The sequence below is a fragment of the Atractosteus spatula genome, chromosome 3 (genome assembly GCF_055471065.1).
Source record: "Atractosteus spatula isolate fAtrSpa1 chromosome 3, fAtrSpa1.hap1, whole genome shotgun sequence".
Classification (NCBI taxonomy): domain Eukaryota; kingdom Metazoa; phylum Chordata; class Actinopteri; order Semionotiformes; family Lepisosteidae; genus Atractosteus; species Atractosteus spatula.
Window position 1 is genome coordinate 57,746,849 of NC_142708.1, and position 9,645 is coordinate 57,756,493.

Consider the following 9,645-nt stretch of genomic DNA (forward strand, 5'->3'; position numbering starts at 1 on the left):
GAGAGAATTTCTTGTACACTTTTGCAGAAACTCATTTTCAGATGTATGTTAGGTGAACTTTGAGGAGAAATAAAGGATAGGAATCAGGTTGAATTCAGCACTTGGCACGTTATGTGAGAGCGTGCAAGAGATAACACACTAAGATTTTGTACTAACTGGATGTATGATTGATTTAAAATAAAATGGAAACATACCTACAAAATACTTTATATTACAGGGATAAAAAAAGCTCTGAGGTTCAGTGTTTAAGAAAATAAGATTAAGCCATAACTTTACAAATCTCATTTATTAACGAGTAACATACAGCTCTTTTTAGCATTGCCCCCCAAAAAATCTGCCTTTCACAACAAGGACACTACATACCAAGTTTTCACATAGTATGTGGTCTATTCATCAGGAACTGAACAAGCAGTTTCAAAACACTGTCATTCCATCCTATCACATCCCCGTCCTTCACACCCTCGTACAGACGCATACTTTCTGTGCCCCAGCACACATTTTTCCTGGGGTTATTCGAGTCAGTCTGTACAGTAAGGCCCAGGGTGTTGAGCTGGTAACAGAAGAATGAAAAATGAAGACCATCTGTAATTACAGCTTGGGACACAAAGGGACGTGTCACGTCTTCATGGCTCCAGAATCCTAAAAATGCAGAATAAACAATTTAATGTATAACAGAATGAGAGTATGATGATTACCATAAAGCATTTGCATTGTATATATAAAGTGATGCTGACACTTGAACATTTTATTGGGTGCCATCTGGTACCACTATAACATTTCTTAATAAAAAATGTTTCAATATTGATTTTTCGGTTAACTATTTTTAAAGGTGAAGTGAAATTCCTAGGACCCCAAGCAGATGGTATAATCCATGCTAGTATTTCACAACTTAGTACTTGGTAATAAGAAGAGGTTGGTCCTTCCTTTTTTCCCCCCCCAACATCCTGCAGTCTTGCAATGATTTATTCAGAGGTCTGAAAAGGACTTAAAACCTGTGCCCGCTTACTAGATCAACGCCACCAAGAAAAACCCCAGCATTCCAAATTACCTTACACATGTTTTCTTTAAGAGTTTAAAAGGACTAAGGCTGGAGTAATTTTTCCTTTTAGAAAAAGGTTTTCAAATTTTCAGAAAATGTATGCAAAGCTGAGAAAATATTTCCAAGTGGTGCAGCATTTGACCTGTGAAAAGTTGGTTTACAATTTATTCCAAATGAGTATATGAATTGAAAAAAAATATTGGAGGGAATAAGAATTTAGAGACCTCTGAATCTTTTTCTATTCTGTTTTTCTACATACTCCAATGCACTTAACTCTATTACCTGATCTAGCAATGAACAGAAAAACATTTCAGATATTCCTACGAAAGCAACAATTTTGAATATGAAATTAAAAAATCAATACATTAAAAATCAGTATTTTTAGAGTTTCACAAATCTCAGTAGCTTAAGTGTGTAAGACAGTTACACACATTTCTTCCTCTGCAGAGCATAAATAACACCAGATGTTTCACTGCTAATAAGCACTTTGGATTGTACCATTGTGTTCAGTAGGTGGCAAACAGCTTCAAGGTTTTTGAAAATATTACACAGTATGTCTACTTCATACAGTATGTGCACTTATCAGTCAAAACTATACCCACCTTGATACATAGCCTGAGCTCCAGTCCAGGCAAACAGGCTAGCAATGGCATTGGCCCGTAAACCAACTTCTACCTGGTCAGCAAGGTTGGCCTTGGCTAGCTTGTCTCTCCTCAATCTGTCCCCAACAAGGTGGAATTGTGTGTGGCCATAACAGCATGGATCAGCCACCTTCGACCCTGTTATAAAATGAACCATTTAGTGGGTATTTCATGCATTTTCATCCTGGCGGTAGGAACTCTTATTTTAAAGAGTACCTTTCATCTTATTGTATAACTGTTTTTCCTTTTCTTCATTATGAAAAATGAAACTCCTTCAGTTTGGCAGGTTATTCATATATCAGATCTTCACTGGGATGACACATGCATAATCTAAGTTTCTAATTACACTTGAAGTGGATTCTGGAATTTACAAATAAGAAACTACATCCTGGTATAAATGCTGCAGAATGCATTTTCAGAAATCACCCTATTCTGAAGTGTCTAGGACAATTACAAGTGTAAATTTTGAAGTTATACTTAAAAGCTACCTGTGGCAAAATATGAAATGCTCCATCTGAAGGTGCTATTTCTACATATGTAAAAGAAGGTAGAAATGAAAAAGAAAAGCAACACAAAGGAAATTAGATCTCACTTAATAACTATCCTCTCATGATGTGCTCTTCCACATTGTTTTTGTCTAAATTAATCCCCTAACATTTAAATGCTTTTAAAGAAAAACATTTTCCCTTAACATTTTTCAGCAATATAAAAAGTAACTATAGAAGGTATTAAAACATACATTCACTGTAGGGTCCTTATATATAAAAAGAGGAAGGTCTGTATCACTATTTTGATGCTTATGAGCAATTTAACCTAAAATAAGATTTTATTTAAAACAACATACATTACCTATGAATATATTATTATCATACTGTCTTCTGAACATTGGCAGCAGGTCTGGTGCAAAATGTATCACTGGAACTTCTGCAGAAACCGATTCTTCCAAAGGCAAGAACTAAAACAGGCAAGATATTATGTAACATCATACCTGGAATGTGCAAAAAAGTATGCATAACAAAATATTTTGTTAATTTTTCAGTAGCACACACTGTGAAAAATAAGGGACAATTTCTAAAGAAAAAATGTAAAAAATAAACTAAAGTCATAATCCAAAATCTTCATGCAATATTACCAGTTTAATCCACTCAGCACTTACTGATGGATAAATTGGGTTTTGCCTGAAAATGTATTACTATTAACAATAAAGACAAGTTAATTTGTGCTTCTAATTTAAATCACTTCATTGTTTCACAATGACTTGTTATTACAGTCAATAGGTGCATTATTAACATTCTTATTAAAATTACTTTATTACTTAAGAGCTTTTCTTTCAATATTTCACAGCTTTAGAATTCTGTTAATCCTATTTCCTCACTGCTACCACCTCACCACTCCTACCCAAGGAAAGAGAGATACAGCCAACAGTCAAAAATGGGCTTCAAGCCATCTATTTTCCACTGCACAAATTCATGCTTTAAACAGCCAGCCTGGTGTGTGAAACCAATAACTGACACAGCCCTTGAGATAATACATTTACCAGGAAGCTATACACCACTTCCTTGGCAAGTGTGGTTACAGTTAAATAGTACATCCAGGATTTGAACCAGTGATCTCTGGATTTGAAGGTATAAATTGCACTCAAAAGAGACTTGGCCATTTTCAGTTCAGCTGTTTGGAAGTCCAGTGAGAGACATCGGTATTGTTTTGCTAAACCTATTTTTTCATAATTCAAATCCCAATACCAAGCATTTGTGCAGAGCACAAATCTAGAACAAAAGAAGCATCCGAGTACCTCTGGGAGTTGCTGGGGCACTCGTAACTGACTGTGTGGTTGGTCATCAATCTGAAATCTCACTGGATCAACTCGCCCACGTCGGTGCCCCCGGGGAACAGTCGTCTCTCCTCGCATCCAGTAGAAGTTCACCTGAGGGCCAAAATCTACAGGAGGAAACAGCCCAAGAGCATTTATTTCAAGTGACGAAAACTGTAGAATGTAGTTTACTGAGGTCACATAACTGCCTATTTAACATTAATATTACAGCAGCAATATCATATCTAAAACAAGGTATAAGGCAGAGAAGAGATAATAAGAAATAATGGAAAATTGATGGTATGATCAAATTTAGAAAAAAGGGTATGACGCAAATGATTCTGTTTTTAATGAGGTGTCATTTCAAGGACTTTGAGGTTCTCAATCCATTACTGATACATCATTTTCAACATTATAGAGACATTAAATATAAATATAACATCCTTCTTATGGAAAAGCAAAAATATAACTGTTCCAAGTTAAGCACATATTGGTTAATTGATGTTGAAGAACATTGCCATGTGACTAATGTCAATAAAAAAGCTGGACATCAACCACAACGTGAAGAAGCTTAAAAAGGCTGCAGGTGTAAATGAAAGAGTACCACACATGCTTCTGAAGAGGCCGTCTTATTAAATACAACACAATAAATAATAATTAATGTGAGGTGTTCAGAAAATGTACTTACCTAGGCTTGACACTTTCAGTAGTGGGTTGTGTTTAGCTAAAGTGTTGGTAACGGCAGACACCATGTTTGATAGGAAAGGCGCAACGAAGTGCTCTTGTTCTCTCTGCAGAAAAGGCCTTCTTTTCTTGAGATAAAAGTTCTCCTGTAAAATTGCATTGCACACAAGGGATCGAAGCTCGGAAAAAACATCACTATCAATGACATCTGCCTCTTTCAACTTACTGCCACTTTCTACACTAAATGTCTTAGGGAGACCAGGCAGGTATGCCGTCTTGGTGAAATGCTGATACCATCTGTCTGCATTCAATGCAAATGTCTGTGGATAAAGCACGTACTTCTTTCGCTGAAATTTGGTGAGGAGCCTAAGTTTTTCTTGCACCGTCGCTGCAGATCGTACTTGGTTGATAAATTCTTCTTCCCTCAGTTTCTTTGCCGATTTACTCTTTGCCGTCCGAGACGGAATAATAGGGGGGTACGCAGGCTCCCTAACTGAAGGCTCTGTATGTAAAACTCTTCTAAAATTCAAAATAAGCCCTCTTTTTAAGGCAAACAGTTGCAATGACAACCTACTGGACGCCGCCATTTTCCCGGTGATAAAAAACAAATTCTCGCGAGATGTGAACCCAATGATTGACGTCTCTATTGACATATAGCAATTGTAGTACAAATGTCTTATTACCAAGCTACAGCTTGGCTCCGCCTACTCAGGTACACATGTTTTGCAGTAAATGTGGACACAAGAAATCACATGAACTTGCAGCTTTATCAATTATATGTCCTTTAACGATAGATTCATTAAATAGTGAACAGGATTTCAAGAGAATAATGCTGTTGTTGATTGAAGTTTAACAAACCAAAGGATGCTGTAGTTTGGACATGGAAATAAGTTTTAATGCCTCACCAAGTCTAATTGTTCTATTTTATAGTACTGTACGTTTAACATATGCAAAATAACCGTCGTGTGTGTTTGCAGGAGGGGTAGGTTTACCACTATTCTTTTTAACGTACTCTTCGCCTGTGAAATTAGTTAATGCTCTTTTTACCATAAGTACAGTATGTTCAGTATTGTATACATGTGATCGCAAGGTCCTACTTTATATTGTCCTACAAATATAAAGTATGCTCATGCTGCTTTAAATAGTGTAGGGAACACACTAAACATCCAGTTTCCAACATACAGCATATCCCGTAGTTAGCAGTATACAAAATGACATTACATGTTTTTATTGAATTACAGCGTTCTTCCCAGAAGAGCTACCTTTTGTCCATATCATACCTTATTTAATCTGGGTCTTTAAAATTAAGTGTAGTCATTATTTTACCTACATTTTAGATTGAAGCAACATTGAACCAATCAAAGCGTACAGTGCGACCAGGATCTGTTTGCTGGTCAGCCAATCTGTAGCTCCTGGAGGAGGAAGCAGACCGGTGTTTGCAGCACTATCATGCTGGGGTTAAAACTCGGGACAAATTCACTAATTGTGTCAACGCGGTGTTTGAAAATAAATTTGATTAACTTCACCGCTTTACTGCTTGCACCTAGGGTTAAGGGCTATGTTGAGGTATGACGAAAAGTTTTTATTGTGAAAATGTATTTTGTATAGGCCATAGCTTTTGTACTTGTAGCTAATATGTAGCAAGTTATATTTCGCAATTTAGAAATACAACTTGTGCAATACCTAAATTCAGGTATCTACCTTAAAACGTATTCTAAGTGTTTTCTCCGTGATATTTGGAAGGATCTGCAAAACCGTGACCTAAAAGTCACATTCAAGCTGGAGGTGAAAATTTAAAGTGTCGTGTTTTCCAGGTTAATTACATGTGAAATCGTATACACTAGTACAAGTAAGCACTGAGGTACTGTACAAATAAACACCTTCGATAAAAATCACTTATTTCAAAATCAGTCATGTTAATTTGTAGAAATAGCGCATTTGCAGTATAGTGATCTTTCAGTTTGTTTTTGTTAAAGCCACTTATGACAACATTTAAAATAAACAATGCAAAACTTCCATGTAAAAGAAAACCTTTTAATTTCATACGTGTGTTACCTTCTCTGTGACAGAGAGGGTATTGCGCGGGGACAGACTCAGATGAAGTAACAAAAGCCCGTCTTGCTGAAGAAGCCAGGAGAAAATATGGAAACCCAGCTTCTACTATCTTCTCTAAAATCATTGACAAGACCATACCTGCGGACGTCATTTACGAAGATGAGAAGGTGATGTGCTCAGAAAAAAAAACCGTTCATACATTGACCTATTCAGTACACTGTCATAGAACAACCAGTAAGTCACTAAGAAACTTGAGGACAATTAAAAAGGCACCAACCAGATTAGGTTTAAAAGCAATTTTCTTGTGACAGGGACAGTCTAATAATCATTATTACGGGGAATATACTTGTCTTCTATTAAACGTTGTTTGTACAGATGCATAGAAAATACGTGCACTCAAAGGAAATGCCATGTAGATTCTGTCATAATGATTTATTCTTGTTTTTTATGCTTATATATTTAAGCAATAGACTATGCATTTAGTATCTAGGAAAGTACAATTATAGTTCTAATATTTTTCAATGCATGTTTTCCATTTAAAAGCAGGACTGATTAATTTTGTAATTAAAATTAAGGTAGGATTATTTTTGTCTGTAAAATAAGAAGGAAGCTACAGTGACATCCTGCAAAAATGTTTCAAGGGGAAGCTTGTACAGAACAAATGTTTTGTGGTATAATGTGCTGACATTGTTTGTATTCTAATTTTGTATGTGGCAATTATATACAGTAAGGTTCTGTGTTTCGAGATGACCAAACTAGCCGTATTATGTAGCTTGATGCTGTTCCAGTGCAGGTTTGTTGAACTAAGCCCTAACCAAGCAGTTCCTAAAGCGTGTGCTGAGAATTGGGACACTGTTATGGTTTTTAGGCTTTCGGCATCCGTTTTACAATTTCAATGAAAAACAAAAGATAAATTAATCCAAACAATGATTTTTGTTTTAATTTGCAGTGCCTGGCATTCCGAGATATAAGTCCCCAGGCTCCCGTGCATTTTCTTGTCATCCCCAGGACTCCAATCCCAAGAATCAGTGAGGCAAAAGATGACGAAGCACAGGTAATATTTTCAGTTCTGACAGTAGAGGCAACAGAGGCCTTTAGCTCAAAGGCTTGTAGGCCCTGTAGCTTAAAATATTGCACTATTTTAAGATAAATTTCAGTATGTAGAAGTTTTCTTAATCTTTAGAAATCATTACAAGCAACCCTAAATGTCCTAACTGGGAGGACCCAGGACCAGGTCTGCAGGACCAGGGTTAAGAGACAACTGGAAAAACATTCATGGGGATGTAGAGAAAATTCCAAACTCTTACCCATGACAGTGAAGTGCCCTTTCCTGTTTCTTTCTATTCCTGAGAGGAGAAATACACCACAGTAAAATAAAGTGGAATATACAGTACTGTTTCACAAGCAGAGAGTATTTGTTAGTAAAGTGAAATGAGCTCAGATTCTCTTCTTTTACGTATCTGTGCATGGATGTTTTTTTCATTATTTCCAGCTTTTAGGTCACCTCTTGGTAGTGGCTAAAAATGTGGCTGCAAAAGAGGGATTGCGAGAAGGCTACAGAGTGGGTAAGTGGAAAAAATAGGAAGTACGTAGACTGGAGTTATTCTTGTGTGTCACAGTGAACATTATGGTTTGTACTGTAGGGTCTTCTCTCCAGACAGATGTTGCTTGGTTTTTCATTGCTTATATACTAACTCCATACTATATGCAGCCTCAATAACAAATTATTTTTCCAAAAATTTAAGGCATATTAAATTAAGTGATTTTTTTCTTTGTCTTAATTTTTTTGTGTTTACAGTTATTAATGATGGGAAGCATGGAGCACAATCAGTGTATCACCTGCACATCCACGTACTCGGAGGGCGACAAATGTCCTGGCCTCCTGGCTAGAAGACAGGCCTTAAAACATTCCAGTTGCTGTACTGATATAAATACATATATATTAAGGTAATTTTGAATGTGGATTGTCTTGTTGTGATTAAACAGTTGTAAGTAATATCAAGCCCTTTTCACATGAGTGAAAGGAGTCGTTATAAGCTTCAACACACAATGTATGAGCCACTTACAATAAAGCCTAAAAAACTTTAATTTACCTATATTTGAATTATGTGTATCTGTTAGCCAGCATATTTACATTCATCAGGTGAGTGAAATTGGAGGTCATCCTAACCTACAGAGGATCTGAAGACAGAAGGATATCCAATTTGTTAACTGTTTGGCTTCAGATTTTGCTTTCCTGGTACACAATTAAACCAGATAAACCAGATAACAGATTAGCTAGTGTATTTGGAAGCCAGCTCTTCCATGAATGTACAGTATGTATAAGAAAATTTCACATGGTCACATGGTGTAAGTTGCTACAGATTTATTCCTGAGCTGAAAACGTCCAAAATGAAGACTGCTTTTATCTGCATTCTAGATTCAGGTCATCTTTGTTGTAATAAAATGCGTTCTGCAGTTTCTGCCTGTCTATGATAAGTTGATTTAGATGTTTTATTGAGCACTGATACACCTGTGTTACATCATGTGCCCAACAGTCATTTATAGTAAAACTGCTGATCACTTAAACACAGTCACTTAAATTAATAAACCTCGGGGTGCTGGGTGTGTATTTACTATACAAATCATCAGAAAATACATAATAGATAAATGGGATGAGGAAATTATTCGGTGCCAAAGAGGAGGATTACTGTAAAGCTCAAGGACTGAAAAGATGTTACTATGCAACTCATTGTTTTACAGTACAAGTTGCATACAAGTATCTTGGAAACTCCTGAAGGTTGTTCTCTATCACAGTTTGCCCAGTGTTTCAAAGGTAGTAGAAAAATAGATTTCTTTAAATAGAACATCCAGCACCACACCTAATCATTGGCTATTTTAACTTTTTTCTCTTTAAATTTAACTTCATACAATGTTAATATGTCACATAAGAGACATTAAAACTGATGATTCAGAAATGCAATATACCATTATTAAAAAGGTTGTTGTATAAAGAGATATTGGAGGACACTTTCATTACCCTTTATTTTTGTCAATTTCATTAATTATTATTGAAAACCAAGGCAGAGGTTACAGAGGAGTATTTTTGAAACCTGGAACAGAAATTTAGTTCACTGATTTGTGTACTTCTCAGTGTCCTGGCCCAATGTCCTTGAGCAGCAGGATTTGCAAGTTTATCTAGAATAAAATAGTGGCCGTGTTAGTTACCATTAAACTACCAGGTGAGTTCTCTATGGCAACTGCTAAAAGCTTGCACAATAGCAGGTTGACACTGAAATACTAGATATTCAGACAGGCACTCTGTATACTTAATTCATTTTTCAAGTACTACCATAATTGTTCTTGTGCAACCTCTACCAACTAGTTCAAGTTCCGAATTGAAACTTGGTTGTGTTGTCCAAAAGTTTCATAAGAAA

The 9,645-nt window shown here is 36.2% G+C and overlaps 2 protein-coding genes across 2 annotated transcripts; one reads left to right on the forward strand and one right to left on the reverse strand.

Moving 5' to 3' along the window:
* Nucleotides 1–273: 273 nt before the first annotated feature.
* mrps30 (mitochondrial ribosomal protein S30) lies at nt 274–4,813 on the reverse strand. The gene is made up of 5 exons (XM_088911120.1): nt 4,179–4,813; nt 3,473–3,618; nt 2,530–2,635; nt 1,642–1,818; nt 274–639 (listed from the first exon to the last, which is right to left on the reverse strand). Exons 1-5 carry the CDS (start codon nt 4,759–4,761, stop codon nt 371–373), a joined length of 1,281 nt encoding a protein of 426 aa, XP_088767246.1. The 5' UTR covers nt 4,762–4,813; the 3' UTR covers nt 274–370.
* Nucleotides 4,814–5,593: 780 nt separating this feature from the next.
* On the forward strand, nt 5,594–8,321 carry hint2 (histidine triad nucleotide binding protein 2). Its single transcript, XM_088910962.1, has 5 exons — nt 5,594–5,740; nt 6,244–6,396; nt 7,179–7,283; nt 7,722–7,794; nt 8,028–8,321. The coding sequence occupies exons 1-5, from the start codon at nt 5,624–5,626 to the stop codon at nt 8,117–8,119; spliced, it is 540 nt and encodes a 179-aa protein (XP_088767088.1). The 5' UTR covers nt 5,594–5,623; the 3' UTR covers nt 8,120–8,321.
* The last annotated feature ends 1,324 nt before the right edge of the window (nt 8,322–9,645 follow it).

Bases quoted from the DNA above. Each gene is read 5' to 3' on its own strand.
- mrps30 (XM_088911120.1), bottom strand. From the start codon at position 4,761: ATGGCGGCGTCCAGTAGGTTGTCATTGCAACTGTTTGCCTTAAAAAGA. The intron at 3,619-4,178 runs GTAAGTACATTT...TTCCTCCTGTAG, and splicing joins ACTGAAAGTGTCAAGCCTAG to ATTTTGGCCCTCAGGTGAAC. The intron at 1,819-2,529 runs GTAATGTATGTT...ATTTTATAACAG, and splicing joins TGATAATAATATATTCATAG to GGTCGAAGGTGGCTGATCCA.
- hint2 (XM_088910962.1), top strand. From the start codon at position 5,624: ATGCTGGGGTTAAAACTCGGGACAAATTCACTAATTGTGTCAACGCGG. The intron at 5,741-6,243 runs GTATGACGAAAA...TCTCTGTGACAG, and splicing joins GGGTTAAGGGCTATGTTGAG to AGAGGGTATTGCGCGGGGAC. The intron at 7,795-8,027 runs GTAAGTGGAAAA...TTGTGTTTACAG, and splicing joins GCGAGAAGGCTACAGAGTGG to TTATTAATGATGGGAAGCAT.